Source organism: Calidris pugnax, unplaced genomic scaffold, assembly GCF_001431845.1.
Source record: "Calidris pugnax isolate Ruff unplaced genomic scaffold, ASM143184v1 scaffold13, whole genome shotgun sequence".
Classification (NCBI taxonomy): domain Eukaryota; kingdom Metazoa; phylum Chordata; class Aves; order Charadriiformes; family Scolopacidae; genus Calidris; species Calidris pugnax.
The window spans coordinates 22,494,830-22,520,583 of record NW_015090810.1 but is presented as its reverse complement, the minus strand read 5'-3'; the positions used below and the strand labels follow the sequence as shown (position 1 = coordinate 22,520,583).

The 25,754-nt window shown below is 39.2% G+C and overlaps 1 protein-coding gene across 1 annotated transcript in view; it reads right to left on the bottom strand.

Annotated features, from left to right (window-relative positions):
* Positions 1-25,754, bottom strand: part of GREB1L (growth regulation by estrogen in breast cancer-like) — a 160,169-nt gene that overhangs the window by 79,724 nt on the left and 54,691 nt on the right. The window contains exons 2-4 of the mRNA XM_014938713.1: positions 18,831-18,934; positions 3,235-3,394; positions 2,818-3,015 (exon numbers count right to left, since the gene is read on the bottom strand). Coding sequence (XP_014794199.1) covers positions 2,818-3,015; positions 3,235-3,391 — 355 coding nt within the window. The 5' untranslated portion in view covers positions 3,392-3,394; positions 18,831-18,934. The remainder of the gene's footprint in view (positions 1-2,817; positions 3,016-3,234; positions 3,395-18,830; positions 18,935-25,754) is intronic.

The window sequence follows — 25,754 nt, the reverse complement described above, 5'->3', positions numbered from 1 at the left end:
TGCAGTGGGATAACAGGAGACTTAAGGTATTTAATACTATGGCCAGCTGAGAATGAACATCCAACAAACTTGTGAAGCACTTATTTTTTTAACTGATGAATAAAGGCATTAAGATCTACTTTCTGCACCCATGTGACTGACAACTCTGCCATCTGCCTAGAAGAACAAGTGACCACAGAAAATAATACAATAGTTATGGCATAAATCCTGAATTCAGGAACAGCAAACACAAATACCTGAAAAGGGAAAAAGGTTTCACCCTATGTGTGCTAAAAGTGGGAGACAGGATTTACAGCAAGCGGAGCTATGGACTGCAGGTTCTAATACTTACTTTGCTCTTGGATAAGCAATTAAATACATGGTTAGCTTAAAGTGTCCAATTACAGTGATTTCAATTAGTCTATCAGTATTCTTTAAGATTTTCCTAACGTTATTTATCTTTGTAATTAAATAACTAAGATAAGGGATGTAAACAATGGCAGGGATCCTGTCTTACATCTCTGGAAGGGCATATTCATGAGATGAAAGATGAGCTATCAGATTAATATCTTGCTGAGATACGGTCTGCAGCATGAATGTTTGGGAACCTGGGTGTTTTAAACACTTATGTAAAACTGTCCTAACTGATTATTAGCAGTACTTTCAAAAAAAGTATTCTCTTTTCCTTTTCCACTTACAAAAATACCCTTCTCTTAAATCAGCTCCTTGAGAAAAGCATTGAAGAGCAAGACAGATTTTGTAAATTCAGAATGGTAAACTTGACAAAGAGTAATGAACAAGCCTAAAATTCCGCAGATGTAACATAGGAAACTTTCTTCTAGGGTGCTCTAATCCTAAAAGACTTCTAGACAAAAATGAAAACACAGAACTGCCCCGGTAGGTCATCTTTTTCCAGGACATACCTAGGGTGCTCTAATCCTAAAAGACTTCTAGTCAAAAATCAAAACACAGAACTGCCCCTGGTAGGTCATCTTTTTCCAGGACATATTAAAAAGCATAATATTACATATATACATGAGCATATAGTTATGTATATTATGAAACTATAGCATAACTAGGCATAACCTTGTGACATGCAATATGCAGCCAACAGCACAGAGGTCTGCATTGCAGTGAGCACTTCACAGCTGAGCACCTCCTTGCAGTGCCACATCAGGCAGGGCAGGCCCATGAAGCAGTACTGAGCAGAGGAGGCAAAGGCACTGGAGAACATGGAGCAGTCTGCACCTGGATGGAAGGTCACCTCTCAAGCAAAGGCATAGACCTTTATCTGGAAACTCACAACTAACATTTTTGTCTGGGCGTGCAAGAACAACCAGGGATCACCACAACATGTGAGTCAGACTGAGAAAGATCTCTTAATGTCATATAAAAACGTCTTTCTCAATCGAATGAATGGTGGCCTTGGGGCCAGGTAAGATTTTGAGCCCTGTTCCTGCTACTGGCAGGCTGGTCCACAACCACATCACCAATAGTTAGAGAATCCTAGACCTTTAATCTGAACTTATTCACAACCATACATCACACTTCTGCAGGGCCTTGCTGGCATGATTGGCTCTTCTCCCTCCCTGGTGTTTTACACTTGATATATTTTGAAGGTGTAAGCATATGCCATCTCAGCTTTTGTCCTGGCATGCAAAGAGCCTTGTTACACAGAACTCCTTCCTCTTACCATCCTATTGGTTCTCCTCTACATCCTTCCCAGTTTATATTACACTTCTGTAACAGAAGGGATCAGAACTGCTCCTGTTGTCCACAGATTTTGCAGCCTTTATTGATACTTGTCCTCAACTGAGAACCCCTTCCTAGGAATACCTCATTTTATACTTTCTTAGCCTCTCCTACCAATTTACAAGCCTCCAAAGGATAGCAAACACACTTCTGTGTGAATAACGAATTCCCTCAACAATATTCCCCAGCTTTCCATAGCAGCCAGCTTTTCTACTCTTTGTGTTACAGGGAAACAGTGGTACCTTGTTTCAGAGAGTAAACATGCTCAAGTGAGCTGCATTAGGGAGGGATAAAGACAAAAATGTAAACATTTTCATTTGATGATGATCAAAGAACATAAGGGGCTTTCAGAAACTGAGGGCCAAAGGGAGTCTTAGTCCCTGCTTTCAAATAATACATTATATTTTATCACAGAATTACAGAAAGGTAGGGGTTGGAAGGGAACTTTGGAGATGATCTAGTTCAACCCCACTGCCAAAGCTGGTTTGCACAGAGCAGGTTGCACAGGATTGTGTCCAGGCAGGTTTTGAATGTCTCCAGAGAAGAAGACTCCACAACCTCTCCAGGCAGCCTGCTTCAGTGATCTGTCACCCTCAGAGGAAAGAAGATTTTCCTCATGTTCAGACGGAACTTCCTGTGTTCCAGTTTGTGCCTGTTACTCCTTGTCCTGTCGCTGGGCAACACTAAAGAGTCTGGCCCCATCCTCATGACATCCACCCTTTAGATATTTATAAGCATTGATAAGATCCCCTCTCAGTCTTCTCTTCTCCAGGCTAAACAGACCCAGGTTTCTCGGCCTTTCCTCATAAGAGAGGTGCTCCAATCCCCTGACCATCTTTGTAGCCCTCCACTGGACTCTCTCCAGTAGTTTCCTGTCCTTCAACTGGGGAGCCCAGAACTGGACACAGCTCCTGTGTCCTGAAGTCCTGGAACAAGTCCTCTTAATCCACATTTTCTCATATTTAAGACTTTGACTATAGCATGTATTTCCAGGCTCCCTAGCTCAAGAGTTTCTAACTTTTGAGACTATGAATTTTACTGAGAATTAGTTGTAAAGATCCCACATGTAAAAGAATAGATACCAACCATCAGTAGTGCAAGACCCTTCCGGGGCAGGTTTTTGTGAATACGGGATTGGTGGACTACTTGAATCTGACAAGTCTTCGTCCTCCTCTTCATCTTCCATTTCATTAACAGTTTGGTTGGTAGAAAAGTCCAGGTTTCCATTTTGTGAATAGCGATGTACTAACTCTTTATCCAACTCTTCTACCTTTGGCTTCACATCTGAGCAAAAAAAAAAACAACAAACTTTTCAACAGTAGTTGCATCCATCTCCTTTTAAAATAAACAGCATGACACCCCTTCTCCTTAATGAGGCCTAAGATTCAGATTTTATGTCACATAATGAACTGTGAGGCTTTCTAGTTTTTTAATGAAACGTATCCCACCCTTTTCTCACACAGAAAAAACAACAATTGAAATGTGCCATACTTTCATGGTTACCTTCCGGCAAGAAAGGAGGCTGGTCAGGATCCAGGTACAGCTGTGAGAAGATCGGCCGTGGGACAACGCTGCTACATCTCAGAGAAGCTTCTATAGAGTTATGAAGAGCTTCTTCAAAACGGGCAGATTTTAGTTGCCCTGCATATGAATTCCCCATGATCTAAAAACACAAAGAAAACAGCTGATAAGGGGGTGGGAAAGTGCATATACAGACCATTTACAAATGAAGACTGAGGTCTTATTAACATCCATCATGACAGTAATATAAAGTTAATAAGAAAGTATGCTATGAAAATAACACTTCTAACTAGTACTACGTGTTCACATTTCTCTCTCGATCTGGCAGACTGCATCCTCTTGGTTCAATAACAGCTTTTAGCACATTTCCAACATACTGCTTTGTGTCTTTTGCATACAGGGCCTCTCAACAGCCTCAAGAACCTGCCTGGCGTAGAATTTAATGGATGGTAGATAAAATCATTACTATTGTCTTTTTTGGATTTTCAGAGTAGACTGCAGAAGGGTGCATAACACAGAAAATTAAAAACATCAAATTTGGCCTCATCACTGCTTGTCTAATACTGTGCTTACATGATTTTACTTGTCAGTAAGCCATCATTTGTAGAGTAATAATACACAAGAGACATCCAATGATTTGAATTTTTGTTCTTGCTAATATTAACTGAAATTAAACAGAAGGTCAGTTCTCTGTCTTTTTAGGGTTTTCACCTCTTGTCTTCAATATGATACTATGATTTACATGTAGTCTGATCTATATAACTCAAATGATCTAGTCATACTCTTATAAAAGAAAGTTGCAAGTCAATGTAGTCTGATCTATATAACTCAAATGATCTTATAAAAGAAAGTTGCTCTTATAAAAGAAAGAAATAAATAACGTCCAAACCATACACAGCAAATGCTGTGATTTTTTTTTTTAATTTTAAATTGTTTTATACTAGTATAGCGATAACAATCATTTAAATATCTGCTTTAACAATTAACATTTATGTTTATATAAATGACAAATCTAGGAACATCACGAAATATTCAAGCTGCAGATCATTAATAGTCCTTGGGTGACATTAGACAGACAGCCCACAGCCTGTTACAGCTGTGCCTGCAGCATTAGGATACAGACTCTCAAGCGTACACATTTAGTAGCAGGATGGCCGTGGGAGGTTTTAGGATGTGCTGAGGAAGACTCACTGAAACATGACATTTTCCACTTTGCTGGATCATTATACCATATGACATTTGCTCCAAAGAAACAGCAATCTAACATTTTCCAATATTCTGAATACAAGACTGCATTTTCGTAGAATTTTATTTCGACAGAGATAGCTTTTCCCCAGTTAAATCAATAGATAGAACAGTACAAAACCTTTTAATGTTATCTTTGTACTTCCCTTCAGTAGATGTCACCTAGCCCTGTGACCAGGAAGAGACCTTGGCCAAGAAGATAAGTTGGCATTTAGAAAACCTACAATTCCCCTCCTATCACTGGGTTGCTCAAGGTCCTCAGGGCCACCTGTAAAAGGACAGTAATGATGACAGCTGCTCATAGCAGCATTTGAGTTCTCCTGGTATAGACAAACATCTAATACTACTATACTATTGGGAACACGTAGGTAACAAAGCTTATTTAATTACCTCTAGCCTGAGAGAGAATCTCAGTTCTCTGCTCAGTCAGAGATTTTGTACAACACTGGGTAAAGAATTCCTCATCTTTGACTTAGACCTGCTTTTTTAAAATTTTAGGGCAACAGCTTTTCCCTACTTCAATCAGAGACAACAAAAGATAAACACAATTTCTTAATGTGACGCATTCGGCAATAAAATATTTCAGGTTCTCTTTTTCACTCTGTAAGCTTTCATTAAATTTGGAAATGGCTGGGAGTGTGTACAAACACACAGCTACAAAGTTGAGTTGAGGAAAGAGTTACACTGAAACAGTATTAGGGTTGCAGTACACGAAATCCTGTCAGGCAACCCTTTGCCTTTGAACAAAGAATTGACGAACAGCTAAGCGAGTGAAATCCTGGTGATGTTACTAAAATCAGTGATGACACTTCCATAAATGTCAGTGAAATCATGACAAACTAGTGTACCTTTAAATTGCATACTATAAAATTTAATTTCTGTGCTATGGAATTTTATGTCAGGTACAACGTGCTTAAGGTAGGATTTCAGGAATGTATTAAAATAAAAAGACTTCAGTTAAAATACCATAATAAATATGAAACAATCTTTAAGCATCCGAAAACTTGCGGTTCCTACAGCACATCATCTGCCTGAAGTCTGTTCATCCTCTGCATTTTCTACAATCCGTATGTTGAAAACAAGCTATGTGAACTATTTTCATTTTGATGGGAAACTCTTAATAAAATATGGTATGGAAATAAAATATGGTAGGGGAAAAAAAATAAATGTTGGCCAGCCAAGGCTATTTAATTTGCCTCCCTGGAATCTATACAGAAAGGCTTGCGGATGGCGATTGTTGTGGATTCACCTGAGAAGGTTGGTTAATATCACCGGAGGACATTTCCAGCTTGCCGAGAGAAAACAAACAAGATTGTAATTGGAAACGCCAAGAAAAGCAAAGCAACTTGTAGGAGCGCTGCTCTCCGCAGCACGGACGGGGAGGAGGAGGAGAAGGAGGAGGAAGGCTCGTCGGGGGGATGCGCTTGTGCGGGATGCGGGGGGCAGGAGGAGGTAGCAGCGGGCAGAGTGCGGGAGGGGGGACGCGGGGAGCCCCGGAGAGCAGCGCCTGGCGGCTCCTTCCCTAACACCGCCCGGGGCCGTTAGGGCAGCGGGGCCTCAATGGGAGCTGGAGGGGGAGAGAAGGGCCGGGAGCCCCCCCCCCCCCCCCGGTAGGGAGAGAGGAGCTGGCGGCTTTCGGGCTGTGCCATCCCCCTCACCCAGCCCGCCCGAATGCACCCAGTCAAGCTATCGATGCCCTTGATGCTTCTGCGTTTTGATCCCACGCACCTAAATGCCCGCTGCAATTCGGATTAGGAAACGCTTCGTTTTCCTCCTCCCAGCGCCGAGGGGAGGCAGGTCCCAGCGCGGGCACCGCCGCGGCGCCGGCAGGGGAGGCACCGGGAGCACGCCCTGCCTTAAACGTGCTCCTGCCAGGTCTGCCTTTAAATGCCACCAAACCCAAAGATCTACATGTAAATAAATTCATGCTCATTACTAAATAATAAAAAAAAGGTATCCAAATCGTATGTCTGTCCTACATTCCTATATGAGGCTCTTTAGTAAAAATAAAACGACAAAACAAGCCCTGCTGCTTTCTAGAGTGAAATTAAGAGGAGAGTTCCCTGAAATGGTGCACACTTGGATGTTAAGATACAGTGGGAATGGGGGGATGTGGGAAAGACGGTCCCAGGGTGAGTGCTGTTGAGACTACCTGACCCAGCCTCAGAGAAAGGGGAGCTGGAGGTGACTGAGGAGCTCCTCTCCAATCCCACAGCCCTGTTTTCCTCCTGCTGACGCCGGAGCATCAGTGCCCACCCTCACACCCACCGTCCCCGATCCAGCCACGCTGCACCCAGAGGTTTCTAATGGGCAGGAGGTTTCATCTGGGGGTAAATAATTCTTTCCACACCTACATGCAGACTAATTGCAGCTAGCTTGGCACAGAGCGGGTTCGATTCCCAGCGACAAGCCATTTGCACATCTGTAATACATCTGTATTCCAGCCTCTCACCCTTCCCTTTGCCCACACCACTGGAGACCAGTGTAATTCATAAGTTGCCTGTTTCTCTTAGTAAACCTCGGAGCTCTGTTTTGGACTGGACTCTGCAGGATGTTAGTATGTGCATTGTGCAGAGCATGTATGTACGGTAAGATTTGCTGCTCTAAGGTCTCCTCCCCCCAAGGAAGAAGGTTCAGTTTGACCACAGCCACGCTCCAGGCTTCCCCTCTTTATCTCACCAACTTCACCACTCAGACAATTTTTATTTCATGTCCTTAAAACTTATTGCAGAGAGATGAGAAGACACATTTAAAATCGACTAATTTCAAAATGAAATCTGCAGCAAAACATGAAATAAGAGGAGAATTTCCCACTGCACCTCCAGGCTCAATCCCTCTCAGGGTACTTCTCTGCAAAGCCCTGGATACTAAGGCATCATGATTACTACCCAACACATCTCTACTGCTGCTATGCTTCTTCAAAGCAGGTTTCCTAAGCCTGCTTCAAGCCTTCTTTGCAGTGGGCCATCGCTGACTGAAGTGCAGCATTAACTATGAGATTTGCTGGAGTTTGAGAGCTGCCTTACAGCAGAGCCAGAAGGCAGCCCTCACATCTCAATCTGGGTCCTTACAAAGACACATGAACAAGGCAATCATGAAATTCGACTAACCTGACCTTGAGTGAAGAAGCATTAATGCCATAGGCTTTAATAAAAAATTAAATATGGGCATTCATTACAGAAAGCAAAACTACAATTACCGGGAGCTTCCATCAAAGCAGACAGAAATGGAAGTAATAAAAGCAAAATTTCAAAGATGATTGATTTTAGCACCGCATTATTTAACTGTGCAGTGAAGGACCCAGGGAAATTCTGATTACTTTTTCAACCCCAGAAGCCGAACTTACAAGAAAGTCTTGTTAATTCAAGCAAATAATCTTGCCTTATGTGGTCATCCAGGTTTCAAAAGATCTGTGCAGAAACATGACAAGAAGAACCAGAACCCAGGTCTAGCAGACCTGCACTGTGTAAGTACAGTAAACAGTACCTACTTTTAGTTAGAAAAATAGGTGACTATGGTCCTTCACATACCAAAAAAAAAAAAAAAAAAAAAACCTCTGAAAAAAACATTTTCACGGTGCTGAAGAATCTTATGTGCTATGTAACGAGCCAATAAAAATTGGGTGTTTGAATTAGTCTTTTTTGAATACAGGTGATGCATTTTGGTATTACAGATAATACTTATCTGTAAGTTATTCTGCCAGGAAAGATCTCAAACCTCTGGAAAGCAGACTGTTACCCAATAGCTCTTGGGAGCTAGAACTGCACATTTAGTTGAAGGCTCTGCTAGTAAAAATATAATCAGATCATTCAGTACACCAGATACCACATATTTGGCCTCCAGGTGGGTCATGACCCCAGAGACTTTAAAGGAGAGGAACTGAACTGGAGGATGAGGGAGGGGGTGAGTGTTGTTGTTATGGCTTAAAGCAATTTCACAATTACCTGATAGCAAATGATGAATCTGATGCAAACACCCTCCATTAAGTCAGCTCTATCAAGTCCTTACTTTGTGTTTAACCTAATGATGTAATTGTGTTCTCCAAAACACATAATCTGGCTTCTGATCTGGCCTAACCCCACAGGAAAGTTTCTCTTCAAAGGAAAAGAAAGCAAGTTCCTTCACAAAGGCACTGCCAGGCCCAGCACAGCTTCTGTATCTCAAAGGGTTATCTTAGGCAAAGAGAGACCAGGCATCTATTTATGCTGTAGAATTGTTTGGGAACTGGTTGTTTCAGGTACAGCTAGCATTTTCTATTATCTACGTCATTCTTATTGATGTTCTGGGAATAGTATTTTTTTTCCCCATTAGAGCATCATTAGGATGTATCATGAACATGCATACAGCAGAAAGGATGACAGTTAATAATGACAATAACAAATATATACGCTAATTAAAAGTGTAGACTACGAAGTCATAAGTATGTACCCAGCATTAACTGCAGCATTCAATGGGGAAAGACTTGTATGTGAGTCAATACAAGAGTGCAAGGCAGAGTAGTCTCATTAACAGATCCCTTATCTCATAACCTTTGTAGGATCTTTTTTCTCCTCCAGTGGCCCTTTCAAGATTCTGAGACTCTCATCCTGCTTTTGTCTTGGTTAGAGATATTCATACTTAACTGTTTACAATCTTATGTAGCAAGTGATAGATAATAATTCATTCATAGAGCCTTTCAGGAAAAATGAATTATTAGTTTGTATTGACTCTGCTTACAGTGGAGTTTCCTTTCAATTTTATTTTTCATTTTATTTTGAAGAAAATATTGCTAGCATTCAATACTGTTTACAATCTGGTCTTTCAGTGTGACATTGCCACTACTGTGTCAGAGGAATGGGAAAGATCTAGAACGTCTGTTTTTTCCTGACAAGGTTCTTCCTCTTATTGCTTAGTTAATAGTATCTGTACGTGGAGTATTGCATCAGATTACCTGGGATTTGGACAATCCCTTGGGCAGAAAAAGACAAATGCATATACAACAGAGCTACATGCAGGATAGTGGAACAGAGCAGCTGTTTTCCCCCCTCTTTCTCCCCCAACATGAAACAGAAAGCAAATCACAAGTGGTGGTTATACAGGGGCTGCTATGTCTTTACTACTCCATCCCTTCCACCCTGAGACTATCCCCACAGTCTTCAGGCACAGTTCACAAAACAATAAACATACTAAGGGTAAAATTCACACCTGAATTCAGGATGGTGTTAGTAAGTTGATCTTAAAGGCATGTAGCTATCAACTTCAAATCACCCTCAAATACTGGAAGAATTAAGTCTGAATTGAGTTTTTAAAAATCCAGTGATTTGGGAGTTTTCAGCTTCACAGTATAAACCAGCAGTGAAGCCAAAAAGGAAAATCACCAAGAAACAGGAACTGAAACTCAATCTCATCTTTTACTTAAAATTCAAAATGTCTCTTTCATTCTTTTTAACAGTATTATTCACTGAGCTGTATACATAAAGAGGAGTTTACAACGGCAATCAAACACAGAATATGTTGTGAGGCGCAATATTACAGAAGCCACTGCAAATTAAGCTCAAGTCAAGTTTTACAAAAAGGTAGTTCAGTAATTTTAAGTTACGAGTTCAGCACTTGAGTTTATCGCCCAACTTCCCTCATTTTCCTTCAGCTTTCAAGTGTTCTGATAAAACTCTCCCAGAATCTTTAGATGAGATCTTCTGTATGTCTGAAGTCTTAAAACACTATTTCAGAGTTAAGTCTGTGCAGTTAGACTTGAACTATGTAAACCCAACAACAGTCTGTTCTTCTTATCCCTAAAGTGGAGCTGGAAGTAATTTTGCAAGATTTCTGCATGTGAAGCTTTGTGACTGACTTTTCTCCAGGTTATGGCTCCCACTCAGAAAAGAAATGCTGAATTCCAAGTAGGCTGAACTCCTGTGGCACAGCATGGAGAAAACTGGTGCAAGGCGGTGCACTGGGGATGCTCAACACATTCCTCTAGTGAGGACTGAGATGATTTAAGGACTAAGCATGTGCCAAATTTCATTTGGTGCCATTTCCTCAGTAAACAGATGCAACAAGCAGATGAAAGAAAACATCTGACCTCACAACTTAATTTACGTGAATGCACCTACAGTAACTACACAATAAGTAAAAATCATGGAGGACTAGTTTCTGTGAATAAATGATGCTATGCTAGCATTTAAAGCAATATATGCCTACCTGAATATGGAAAACTACATGGAAAAGTACTATAAAGAGACTGGAACATTAATGGAGCAAAACTGTAGCTGATAAACTTGGTGGATGACTTAGAACCAAGGAATGTCTTTTGATGACTGTTGTAAGTGCAAAACTTGTTTTCATGGGCAAAGGCTGTCTTATGTATGCAAATGCTCACATCCAAATAGGCACTATATGTTCTGTCACCAGCTGCACGTACCCATACACTTCTACTGTCTCTTTTACACTCATCCACCCACACACATCTGTTCACATAACCTCCTCTTCCCTGCTGTCCCCCCCAAGCTTTTGCAAATATATCATTTCCCTAGTTATTCCTCATCTGCCTTCCTACTATGGAAAAAGGAGCTTCATTATAATCTGTGAAACCCCCATATTTTGTGTTTATAATACTAAATATATATATATGTCCTTTTTCAGTCTTCTCCCATTGCATCCCCTGGTGTTTCATGGAAAGGTTGATGATAAAGGGTTATGGACAATGACAGGAAGTCAGATGACAACAAATGTGACCACAAAGGCTATAAAAGCACAGAAAAGTTAATAAAAATTCAGTTACCAGTAATACAAAAAGAAATTCTCAGTAATAAAAACCAAGAATGAGAAGATGATATAGTGGAGTGCGAATCTTACATGAATAGCCCTATATCCTTCGTGACGTAGAAGCTTCTAGGAGTTAATTGTCTTGATTTAACATATTCTGACTGCAAGGCTTTTAGACCCCTTTTAAATGATGTATGAAATTAGCAGATGAATTACTGTGAAGGTTTGCCAGGGTTTTTAAAATTAATTTGTAGGAGATGGAGCAAATCCTTTTATGCTACTGGGATGTTTCACAAGGTACATAGGGAATGGAACATTACTATGCACCTTCAACAGAAGACATACATTTTCTCTTTTCTTTCAACAGAAAAACCTCCAGGTAAAAAAAAAAAAAAGAAAGAAAAAAAAAAAAGGGGTTATCACCCTACAAACCTAGCTTTTAATTTTAAAGATTTGGTAATGTTAAAAGACTTCATTATTTTAAAGGGAGTATCTGCTCACGCTTGGATGGTCGCACACTTATTGCAGAGACAGCACAAATAAAACACTAAGGAGCACGTTTGAAAATCTCAGCCTGCTTCCTTAAAACAAGCATGCTCATACATAGCTTTCCCCATTTATGTTCTCTGCCCTAAATCAATAGGACTATTAACCACATTATTAATGCCAGGGCAATACAACCAAATCAGAAATGGTGCTTAATCCCAGCTCTAGGATCAAGGCATATTTTTGCTGTGTAATTTTGATTTTGCAATTAATTGCAGACACGAATTACGGTTTATTCTCCTAACAATTCAGCAGGTTAGCAGTCAGGCAAGTTACATGCTTTAATCCTTTCAGCTACCAGCGCTAATAACACTGCAGATAAGACTAATGTATTAAAGTAATTAATATAATAACTATTTAAATAACTGGAGATGCATGTAGCATTTTGCTGCTTACTGAAATCTTTTTCTGAACTTAAATTTGTTCCCCAAATCATGTATTCAAAATCAATACCTGTTCCAAAGCTAACAGATTTTTATTGAAACCTTATTTCTACTTTTTATATACATAAGCGTACATTCACTGACAATACATATTTTGCTAGTAATACACTGATCTTATTGTAAGTTATTAGTATTTACTAATTACAACCAAATATTCAGAACTTAGAGACATAAGATGTATTGATGTAGTTTACAATAATCAATAATGTAAACTGTATCTTCTCAGATACATCAGTTAATTAATTTAAAGCTGTGTTTTTAATGGGGATTTAATGTTTCTCTCAATGGAACAGTCTAATATTTACACCATTTTTTAAAAATTATATGTAGACTTCTATAATTTCCATGACTGAGAAGCTCAGTGAACAGTCTTGTTACAATTCTCCAAAAACCAAACACAAGTTCATATTTGTCAAGAATTTTAATGCTGAAAACGATCACTAATGGCTTACTTTATGAATTATGTATTTTTTTCTCTCTGAGGGTTTGCTTCTATCCTGAGAAAGTGAAAGGGAAAGTTACCTGTGTTTCAAAAGAGCCATATAATGACAGAAAAAGGAGCATTAATAATGGCATCTCAACTTGCATTGCTCATGAAAATGAAAGGGATGATGATCTATTAAGCATATATGGTCTGGCTACGTAGAAGCTGAGCACTTCACCTACAATTTCAAGCATACTTTGAATGCCTTATCAATAAAGTTTGTTATCAACTCTTAAACACAATTGGACTAACAAAGACCACCATAGGAAGCTAATGATATTAATGTCATTTCCAACCATCGAGTTTGCTCAGCTTGTAATTTTTTTACTCGTTTTTTTTCTGCACATCCTCTCTACACCACTTCTCATGATCTGCCTTTAGACGTCAATACTGTGAGTACATACTCACCTGTCTGCTATTGTTTTATTGTCTTCAATAGGACTATGGAGTAGGACTGTGCACTATAACTCAGCAAACCATCTATGTAAGTTATTGTAAACCCTTAGGCCACTAGGCTGCAAAAATCTAACTTTTAAAACATCATAGCTTATTCTACTTAATTATTGTATGCACAAGATACCATTTATATAAGTACTTATGCATACACACCGCTTGACATTTTTTAAGACTGCTAACCAAGATGACACTATTTGATAGAAAAGTAGCATAAAAATTCACTACTAAGAAACAGAAAATAGAGGGTAAAATGTAACCTATTCTGACACATCTCAACATCAGATTGTATAGTAGAAGCATTAAACAGAAAAATCCTTAATAAAAATCATCCTAGGGATCTACATCTCCAGTAAAAGTGTTTTTCCCCCATGTTCTTTACTTTCCTCTTTTTTTTTTTTAAATTATCCTCATGTGAAATTGCTACTAAATAAAAACAGACAAATTTTCATTGCCAAGCAATATAAAGTAGTTGCTCCTCATCTTTCAGAGACATTACTTATTCTGAAAATTCTTACTTCTAACAACACATACTGACACTACTAAAAAAGTATCTAAGTAATAGGCATAGTAGTGATACAGATTACGTTGGCTCTTAAAACCTTCCAGAGATGACCCGACTCTTCAGGAACATCCACTCAACATATTCTTTTTCCACAGTATTCATCTTATCTGGTGCATGTTCTGGTTTATGACAGCTATAACAGACTAAAAAGGACGCACTGGAGTAGGACTTTGCAAACTTCAACCTTTCTTTGGCAGTAATAATCCTTCCCCCCTCCCCGAAGCTGGCAGAGTTGGAAAGGTAGCATGGCAGTTCTTCAAATATGCAACCTGAAAGTAATTTCAGGGTTACCAACTTGAAAAAGAGACGGTCTCTGCAGCCAGAGCGTGTCTGTGACACTGTACAAAGGAGAACACCCTGCACCCAAGGGGCTCACAAGCAGCATTTCCCACATCTCCTTCATCCATAAAGTGCATAATCCTGCCAAAAGCACCATCAAGTCTTGTTCCTTTCCCTCTCCGGGAAGATTATTAAACAAACCCCTAACACAGATTTCTAGATTAAAAAGTACAATTAAACCAAAGAGTAATAAAGAAAGTCTGAAGTAATCAGACTTGCTTCACTAAAACACTTGGATAAAAGAAGGTTAAGTGGGTTTGTTGGTTCCTCACCTCCTCCAAAAAATGCCTGTTTTCCTCCCTAGAGCTATGTCTAAAAACAAAGCAAGTCTGAAAAAGAGTTCTCCTTGATTTTACAAGGCTTGGAAACCATCATCCCTGAAAAGGAATCACCAAAGGAGGAAACAAGTGCCTCTTCTTTTGCAGAGAGGTTATATCAAAATGTTTATCAAGTCTACGCAGAGCATGTTCCTGTACAGCTCCTCCGAAAATCCCATTTTCAAATAGGTCAAAATGATTGCGTTTCTGCTCATCTGAACTCAGAATATGTTTCAAAAAGTAACAAACAAATCTTTTTTAACACATGTTCCCGTGCAGTCTCTAGATACAGAGGAATATCTAACATCATTCTTCTGCAGTCACTTTTGGCCCGTGACGGAGAGACAAAAAACCCCCAAAAGCCAGCTGCTTTCATGGCTATTTCTATGCAAAAAGCAACGCGTGAATGGACAAGAAAACCCTGTATAGGTCAAAACCATAGCAATCAGCTTACACCTACAAGTAATGTCAAGTTGAATATCGTTCAGACTTTTTTTTGCAACTTCTCTGCTGCTGGGAAATTGCTCATAGAATTCCTATTTTAAAAACCAGTAACTTTCTTGTATTGAATTTTAGTGGAAATGAACTTCGAAGCGCAGAGTCCTTCATAGAGTGCTTCCTTTTCCTGCTCTGCAACATGTGTTCATCAGTCAAAGCTGACTCCACTTTTTCCCCTCCCCAAGAATACCACAAATTCTTCTGCAAAATAAACAAAGCTCTGTCCAGAATCTCTGAAATTACCAGAGGCAACCTCTGTTTGAGATCAAAGATGCACATCACTACTGGGCATTCTGCAACATTCCAGATTTCAGTTAAGATGAAATTTGCAGCAAACAGACAATCAACAGAACAGAACATTAACATCACATCCAAGGATATATCTAAAAAGAACTCTGACATTCAAGCTAGCTTTTCTAGATACTTAGGAATACCAATAGGTATTTGTAGGATAAATGTCCACAAATGGCAATTTTTAAAAGCCATTTAGAAAAAATTGTATCTTCACTTAAAAAAGAAATGCAAAACTTCAGAATTACATACTATTAACACTTAATAGGAGAAGAAAACAATTTTCTATTTCTAATGCCTATATTTGTTCTGTGATGCTACCCATCACCTACTATGAAAAACTGTGACTTTATGTCTTAGAAGAAGAAAAAATTACAATAAAACACATTATTTGTTGGAGACATTAGATGTGCTTCTCTACTTGTTTGTTTCCCAGAAGTAAAAGTCTTAATGATGTTTACAGCCCGGACTTAATTTACCTGCAACATAAACATGCTAGCAGAGGCAAGATTGATGCCCAAAGCTGCTATTATGGTTTAGTGAGTCAATAACACAGAAAATTCATAGGTTCTATGCATTCTTGAAGGCATGCATATAAAACCTACAGTAAGTACTGATACTCAAGAAACTAATGCTCATGATATTTTTCTCTGACTGCTGCCAGAGCGGAATATAAATCCTATGTATAAAATTCTCACTGTGGGCTAAAATCCACTTGGAAAAAACCCCTGATAAATAAACACTCTATAGATACAGCACAATTTTCTCTAGGAGATGAGAAAAAAAATCTTAATAATCCATATATTTCCATTTTACATACTTTGAGTAATTAAATTCTACGGTTGCAAACAAAATTCAGCATTAGAGCTCAAGTATGTATTTCTCTAAGCAGTTTTATTATACAGTTTATTTTATATAGCCCTTAATTCCATATAGATATATGTGTAAAGTGTTATATTCATTGCTTATAGGGATAAAGCAGAAAACAGATTCAAACAGACATCTCATTGAGTTCCCACAGCAAAAGCCAGTCCAATCCCACTGATAAATAAATCACCTTAATCCTTTCTTCATTTATTATTGCCTTATTGCAAAAGCATGAAGCTGAAGCCTAGAAAGTCAAAGTTAGGGCCTGACCTTCCATCTCTATCCTATCTGGCCGCTCCCTTGTGTACCCCTCAAACACACATGCTATCATTTCCTGATGAGTTTAGAAGGGGTTATCAGGAGAATTTCAAGACATGTGTCAGTTTTGTAGCAACCTCAATGCTATACAAACATCTTCTGTGTTTAATAGGCGATTTGTATTTTAGTAGGTTTATCCATTCCCAACTTTATTTGTTTAAAGGTGCCTTAACCTTGACATAAATCAATGTTAAGTATCTGTATAGACTACTTCTAAAGAGTTTAAAAATTAAGCTCTTTGGAGAGCTATATTTTGCAAGCATGTTTCTTTGAAAAAAAATTTTAAAATTACTTATCAACTTCTTTGATCATTTTTTCCCCCCTTGAAAATCATGCAATTTTTTCTTTTTCCACTTTTCTTATGGTGTTCTTTTAAAGATCAGATGAAACACCAGGTTAGTCACTATAAAAATGCCACCCCCACTGGCTCCTGAGTATCTTTTTCTACTTAATTTGACAATGAGTGTTTGTGTAAGACAGTAGGGCCAAAGAGTCGGAGGCCCCGGGTTGTATCTTGCAGCAACCCCCCCTTCCAAAGGAAAACAAAAAGCACTGAACCTTTTCTGCCACATGCCTGGTCCTCCCCCCACCACCTCTCTGGTGAAGACAGCCATTATTACATTGCCTTTCGGGTTATTTACAAGGTCTTGGCTCTGACATTGATTTCTTATCTGTTTCTATGACAAATGTTAAGTGTTAATAAGCTGTCGCTTTAAAGAAAGATAATGTTAAACAAATTATAGGAATTAATTAATCAAAAACTATTCTTTAATTATTTTTTTTTGTGAGCATAGAACAGCAAAACTTGCTCAAGACCAGAAAAAACCCACATTTTTTTCAACCAATTAGTGTTAGCAGATTAAAAGAAGTTATAGTTTAAACTAGACAGTATCCTGGTAATCTAAAGGGAGTTTGTCGGGGGCAAGCTCAGCTTCCTAAGGAACAAAGTCTACTAATTTATAAGGGAAGGTTTCTACTTTTTCAAATATTTTACTCATGGCATAAATTTTAGGAACAAAGGTGAAAGTTCAGAAATCTTTTCAGTTACAGAACCATTAAAATGATAAACATTTGGGATCCCAAAGTACACTTCTACTCTAACTGTCCTTTCAGACCTGCATTGACTGCACTATAATAGCTGCCAACATTTGGTAAGGATTAGCCTTTCATTTAGACAAAAGCAAGCATTCCTTAGCTAAATCAGCACTTTTTGCCATCAGACTCATAAAACCTTTTCACAACACAGATTTTCAAGAGAATCCTTTAGGGTTTTAGGATGCTGCTCCTTTTACTAAGTAACAAAATACACCCCAGGGTGTCTCATTGACCGCACTCAGCTGTCCTTTGACCTCGGCAATTGTTTAGCCTAACTTCAGGGCCACAGAATCTGCCTCCCCCCCATCAAAAAGGCTAATGTTGCTTCCTCCTAGCACCTGGTGAAGCAAAATCCTGGAGGTTCCCCCCACCACCACCTCTTCCAGACTTCTACCGTGTTCCAGATGTTGCCGAGGAAAAAAAAAAACCACAATGTTCCTGCAGGCAGGTTTGGGGAACCCACAAGCACCGCTCAGAACCTGGGCTGTGGCCATGACCCCCTTGCTCTGCTCAGGGCTGCCCTTGCCCCAGGGATACAACAGGTCATAAAGCAGGAATAGATCTTCAGCCTTCTGGGTACACTGGCTATTTAAATGCAACAAGAAGCTATGCAAGCCCAATATTGTATACTGAGACAAGCCTCCCTCCTCTAAGAAGTCAGGGGAAAAAAAAAAAAAAAAAGTTTCAAGACCATCTGAGGAACCTGAAGGTGCACTAATCCATGAGACCTGATGTGTTGCATCTGCGGGTCCTGATGGAACTGTCAGATGAAATTGCTAAGCCACTAAGCCACTATCCATCATATTTGAGAAGTCGTGGCAGTCAAGTGAAGTTCCTGCTGACTGGAAAAGGGGAAACATAATGCCAATTTTTTAAAAGGGAAAAAAAAAAAAAAAAAAGACCTGTGAGAATCTCAGTTGGAAGCACAAATCTATCCCCATCATTACAAAGATCTGCATTCTTCTCCCCATTTGTTTTAAACCCTTTGAGAGGACAAACAAACAAACACACACCCTCCAAGTGCATAAAACATATATTTAGCCAGTCACTTAGGTATTTTGCAGTGCTTCTAAGTAAAACAGCAGAAGAAAATCTTCAAAAGAACTGTCATTAAATAATGAAGTTGACCTCATTGTGGATATACAAGAAAAAAGTGGAAGCACATATCAGCCCTCTTTGTCGAAAGGCTGTTTAATTAAATTAACTGGATTTCAAGATTTTTTAAGAACTTAGATATTGTACATGCCCAAAGCAAAAGTAAATCATTATTTACAGTCCACACTGTTCCTAAAATGCAGCCAATGGAAATGAAGGCACAGATGCTGAACACAAACATACAATGTACTGTCTGTAAGGAAAGGCAAGTACGGTACCTTCTCAGTTTTCTTTTAACCTATTTGAAATGCAGTCATGATTAAAAGATGCAGCTAAGAGTTTGTGAAGCCTGGCTGCGAAGTTGTTTAAAACTCCTGAACACCTGAAAAATAAGAAGGGAGAAAAAAATTAGAATGACTTGTGCCAGTGTATCAGTTTATAACAAGCCAACAAAACCTGCCTATCTAAAGTTTTTCTAGGGCAAAAAGTGAACTGGGGTGGGGAAAGGAGGGCTGACCGCTTGAAAAAGCATCTTTTTCTTTATAGGAATACTTGATTGAAACTGCATGGCTGCTTCTTTGCATTCTACCAGAAGTAAAATACAAGTTTGTCAGAGAATCTGCACATTTTTGGCTCTGAAGTCACTATATGAAATATTAGGAACTTAGCACATCAATATAAGTAAATTAACTGTCATAGAACCGTAAAAAACAGATGATAGTGTAGAAGTAATTATTTTACTATTGGTTTAAAAAGAAACAAACTGAATGGGTGAGTGGTTATCTCGCGTAACTGGAGATCAATGTTCAAAATGAAATCAGAATTAGCTGCTTGGTCTCCTGACATGCCATAAAGGTATTTAAGTGAAAACATTTCTAATAGAAATTGCAGTTTAGAAGAGAGAATACACCTGAAATAGCCCAAAGAATTGGGGTAGAAGAGTAACTCCTAAAATACCTAGGGCTGTACAGAACAGTAATTAACATCAGGAGGAGATTTAAATTAAGTTATCATTGACTGGACTTTGGCAAGACTTTCTTAGGCAGACAAGATGGTTTCGTTTCTCAATGGACAGTATTTTGCCAAAAGATTTAAAGGAATTTTCCCTGTTGCTCACAAATGGGATTTTAGATTTAAAGCTAGGACCACAGCCTTAGGCCTGCTGTCAAAACCAGGGCAAACACAACTCTTTCAGCTGTACGCCTGGAAGTCAAAAGCCAGGTTTTAAAATCAAAAAGCAATCTAGCTTTAAGCTTCCTCCCCCTCCTCCTGTTTTTAAAAATCAGCCTATTTAAGAGAGCAGCTGCAACCCTCACCTCCCACCCAGGAAACATTTTGGGTAGGATTGTTGCGTTCTGAGGAAGGGCATTAAACAACTCTATTCCCAGGGAGGCCTGCTGCTGCCCTGCCCTGTGCATCCCCACCACGCTAACAGGGAATCCATCGCCGATGGCCAACGAGGTCAGCACGCAGCGCCCGACCAAACTGTAGGGCTCTGCAGAGACTTCAGTGATTGCAGAATGTCAGTAATCCAATTCCAACAGCTCCTGGCTCCGAAATTGCTATTTTTCAGACACGTGCTGAACATTTCACCTGCTAGTAATGACATTTTTGTATTTTCTTCTAATTACACTCAAAGCTAAGACCTTTGGCCCTAGGCCACAGACCTCTATTCAGGCTGCACACATTCTCTTAAACGCCCTGATCCTTTGTTGTCACTCTCAGTCTTTCATCTATTATTTACATCCATTGAGAAGAGAGATACTCTACCATTTGTGAAGCTTTAAAGCTTCTAATCATCTTAATTTCTTCGCCTTTCAGCCAGTGCTTTCCCTTATGGACCAATGCCAATAGTGTGACAAAATAATTTTTCAAGCCAAGATCCTTCTTGGACCCTTCCCAAACCTTGACACACACTGGGTCGTAAGTGCCTTTTGTCCTTAGCCGGCTGCTTTTGCAAACACAGACCTTTGCTCAGCTTCGGGGGGGCAAGGGGGGGAGTATGGATTTGCTTGTCAGTGGCTTGGGGGGACACTGGGTCGTAAGTGCCTTTTGTCCTTAGCCGGCTGCTTTTGCAAACACAGACCTTTGCTCAGCTTCGGGGGGGCAAGGGGGGGAGTATGGATTTGCTTGTCAGTGGCTTGGGGGGAGTTTTCTTGAGTTTGGGTGTGGGGTTTTTTGTTGTTTTGTGGGGGTTTTTTTGTTGTTGTTTTTTTTTTTTCACAGAATTTTCTTTCTGTTACAATATCTAATTCAATTAGACCAGCAAAAACAGAGATAACATAGTGAATCTTCCCTCTTCTAAAAGCATTAAGTACCTTCTGAAATACAAACGGCTACAAATTTTACTTTGCTTTCCAAAAGCTAAACTGATGATATGCTGATTTGGTTTTTTACTGTTATGTGCCCACCCAGTACTGACAGATGCTCACATAATATTTAAGACACACAAAATACCACTAACCCTTTTTCTGATTCTTAGCAGCGTTAATTTGTCCTAACCTTACAACACAATGTGACAAAAATACAATTTCTTCATCTGATGTTCAGATCATCTCCTCCTGATCCTCCTTTATTTGCAAATGAAGTAGGAAACAAATCAGTGGCATTTTAGTCAAGACACAGAAGATCTCTTCAGAATTCATCAGCCACCGACCTTCGTTTCCGAGACCTGTGGGTTCTGCTAACATGTCATCCATCTTGGCCCTTTCTTCCACTACCGGCTGGCTTACTTTTGATTTCTAACAGTGCTTCCTTGTTGTCTGTCCCCTCTGAAGACCCCCAACCCCCTTGTCCTTTCTTATTTTCACCATTTGCTTCAACCAGCAGTTCACTTGAGACTCATCCATCTTACAATGCCTCAAGTGACAGATGCTCTTAGGAATGACCATACTGCTGAGTGAACAAAAGATAACATCACCTCTAGGAACTCAGGGAGAAATACAACTTCAACCCCAAGACAGGGTTATCCTGACGGACACAGCACCATAAACCTCTCCCAAGTGGAAAAAAAAAAAAAAAAGAAAAAAGAAAAAAAAGAAAAACAATTGAACAATTGGGGAGAAAAGGAATCTGACACAAAGGCTAAAAAGAGTATTCTTTCTGTTGTACCTATAGTTAGTGCTGTTGATGGCCTTTTTATTTTATTTTTCTTTCTAACACCCCATGGAAGAATTTTGTAGAATTTACCCGTGATAAAATCAAGAGGCACAGAGAGAGTGGAGAAATTTCACACAAAAAACCGTCTCAGGATCCCTACAGACTTGAATGGAGGAAGAAGGCACTTTGGAGCAGTTTCAGCAGCCTGTCACACAAGTCCTTCGCCAAAACACAAACATTACCTTGTTAAAATCTACACATCCTACAGACCAGCTGTTGCTCAGCTAAATTCTACAGGAATTCAGAAGGATCGTGCAAGCCTGTGCCCTTGACGAATACATACTGTAACCACAGTAAGATTACTTTAATGTTGCAGCTGCTTGATAGATCTGTAATTTGCAAGTAACAGCCCCCCAGTGTTTTGACATTTGAGCACACACCATTGAAAAAAAATTGTGAATTAGAATGATAGATTTTCCAGCCAACACCCACATACCCATCTACAGAATGATGCCTATTTCCAAATGAAGATCTGCACTCTATGCCTAATGAGACTGAAGCAAGAGCTGCTGACTTGAAATATGGCCCAAATTCTCTACCCTGCCAGTGGAATGGGACTTGGTAAAAAGTCCTGGTTGGTGCTAGAAATCTCTTACTTGACAAAGGAAAGGTCATATTAGCATCTCCCAACGACATACTTGCAAAAGTGATGCCACAAATGCTGGGAATCCCTTTTCTGCAGCAAGATGTAAAGAATTCCCTTCTCTCTCAGCAAAGCTTTAAATTGCACCTCATGTTCAGTTTTCAAACGCTACAGGAAATAACCATCATTACAGTACATGAGATTGACAGCATGGGAGTTTAATGGCATAAAAGCAAGGGCTGCAAAACAAAGACCAAGATAGGGAGCCTATTAACCAAACGTCTTCTGTTTAGTGTAAAGTCAGGGGGAAATCACAATATACACTTCTTTAGCCATATTTATTAATTTGTGATGAGTTACAATTTTAGGCGCCTGTCCTGATCTGGACTCTTTCTATTGCACTCTTGCAGCACAGCAAACATCAAACCACCAAACTGTAGATACCGAAAGTAAGGTATGAGATACACCATTTGATAATATAAGTGATTTTCCCATAGTATGCTATGCAGTACAATTTTGGACATCCAATATATGGAAATTAAACTAACAACCAGTCAAGTTTGGTCCTTCCTAAACAAGATCCCAACTCTGGACCCCACACCCCCTTTAGAGTTTCTCTGGCATTCTGAGCCACTGAGTGATCTGGCGCTGAAACCTCTGATAAAATCCCATTCAACTGGGGAAAACACACGTAGGAAACTCTACATAAGAGAATTATTGGTACATGACTGAAAGAGTTGTATGCAAGACTCTGCTTTCCATCTCACACCCCAGCCCGCTCAGTCCACATCACTCTGGAACCCCAGCCCTCAGCAAGCAGCAGATTTACAGGCACATTCTGCCAGGGTATCTGAATCCAATTTTTGCCACTGACTCTATTGTACCATGAGTGTCACCATATCTAGAAAGCTCCTCCAAAGGCAATCAAATGAAAGAAGCAAATAAAGTCTGCAGTTAACATCCTCACAGGAAAAATCTTGAAAATACACAACGTTTTCATCTGAAATACTTGAAGATCTTGGCATCAGATATAGACCATAAAGGAGTAAACTGTATCCTGCATTATACAATCTATACTCTGCACTCAAATGGGCACCTTATCATACAGACAGTCCTTACATGCTGTATCTCCAAATATTTACCACAGTAGAGAGAAGTGTTTATAGTTACATATGCAATCCATCTTCTGCACGCTGCTGCTCTTAAACAAGACAAAGTGTGAGGTAAAAGGTCAAAACTACTAGAAAAAGCCCTGAATAAAAACTCTGACATTACAACCATTCTGCTAGAAGAGACAAGGTGTAAAATAGGTTCTTGGAGTCAAACTCCCTATGCAACTGGGCAGGCCAAGAGTACTGATCCAAACAGCGGTGCATAGTAACACAACTGTTGGTGTTAACATGTTCAGTAAGACCAGACTGCTTCGAAAATCTCTCATTTAATGACAGCAACATTTTTACATGCATGTATCTAAAATTAGTCCTCATTCCATGCAATTTTAACATGGAATAACTGAAAAATTGATACTAAACTTATAGGTAACTTCTGTCACTACCATTAAGCTATTGACACTGAAACATGACCTTGAAATGACAGCTCCATTAATGCAAGTCTTACCAGGGAAGGTTTCAAAAAGCCCCGATTAAATTAACTACTTTTAAACACAATAGGATCAATATGTATGCAGAGAATGTACACCCCCATGGCAAGTTCTGCTTGCTTGATTGATCAAAAACAAAAAAATCCTGTGGCCTTCCAGATCTCAGCTGGTGCCAGAAATCCACATAGAAAAAAAAAAATCCATCTAAATGAAACTCTGAAAAGGTTTACCCTTCACCAGTCTATTTGCACTTCAAAAACTCCTTAAGTCCTTCAGCTAAACCCCAGGGTTGAACCATTTCAAAAATGAGAGGGGGATGGCCATGATTTATCTTCCTTCTGTGCTCTGGACAGAGCTGTAAAATCTGCCTGCTGGTGTGCGTGTGGGTTACAGGCTTGTTTTTCAGGAACCTTGGATATTTACCATTTTTAGAAATAGCTCTGCCCAGTTCCTCACCATCATTTACTTCCTTCCATCAGATGCAAGTACAATTTATAAAGTAAAATTCTGATTTCTGCTCACTAGCATCCAAGCTGATGAAGCTGAATCAGCAAAATGGCCAAGCATCTGAAATCACCATCCTAAAGAAAACATATAGCAGATCTTACTCATACCTCTAAGTATCAGCTATTGCCTTAGTGAATTTGTGTGGAGAGAACATTTGTTTAAGAATATAATTTCAGCCTATCCCTTATATTTACTAGTATCAAACACATTTTTAGCAATAAGCCTCAAATAATTTTCCATTTGTAGATAATCAATGTGTTCGGTCACACAGGATGCATTTTTCAGTCCTCTGTACTTCAAAATACATTACCAATACAAGGAAAATGGAGATTTCATGGGTCACAAACTTCTGGGTCATAAGGACCTTCAGTGCTGCAGTCAGCCTAGTAACTCAATCGATGTACTCTTGCTTTCTATGTCCACTATTAAAAACTCTGCACCTGTATTTCTGCATGATTTTTCCTCAAGTAGAAACAAGAGCTCAACAACTTCACCAACATTCTTTGAACAGGAAACTAGTGCTCTGATATTCAATTAATGTGTTAAAAATATAAACAAATGCATATAGAAATGAAATGTGCACCCTCTCCAAACATCACAGATAAATCCTACAGCATCAACATTGCAGAACTGCACAAAGCGAGGGCACTGAAACATGACTACGTACTTCAGTTTTTCTGAAGCTTTCTTCTACTTATTCCGATAAACCATGTATCAGTGGCATAGCTCTTCCCAGTCCAAACTCTTCAGACTTGGATAAAAAGATAGACTTGCTCTCAAGGTAAATAACAGTAAGAATAGATTCAGTATTATGCATTTTTGCATGGAAAGAGCCCATTTATTTCCAGACTCCTTTCACATTTTGCTTTTATCAGAGATTTGGTATCTTCCATTCTAAAACAATAAAAGGGATAGAAAATATTTTATGAGTAGATAAGAATACACAGATCCTGCCACTGTAGGTTGAGTCTTAATTAGACTAGTGGGAAGCTTTAAAAACATTGACATTGTGCTTGTTTTTGTGCAAGCCAAATACGGGCCCTAACAAAACTGCAAGCCTAATCTGAGAAAAACCCTAATCACTCTATTAGTCCCCACTCAAATCCACAAGGATCCCTTAAGTAAGAAGTTGTGGATATAAGGCAGAATGGCATCTTACTCAGCACCTGACATTCTACTCAACTCCTCAGAGTCTTAATGTCTTCTCTACTTTAGAATAAAAAATACAAGATGTTTTGAGCATATATTCTCTTTTGAGCAGATGTATTCTTTTCATATGAAATAAAAATATTTTCCAGTATCACTACTTATCTGTGTACTTTCACCAAAACTGTAGTAGGATATTTATTTGAC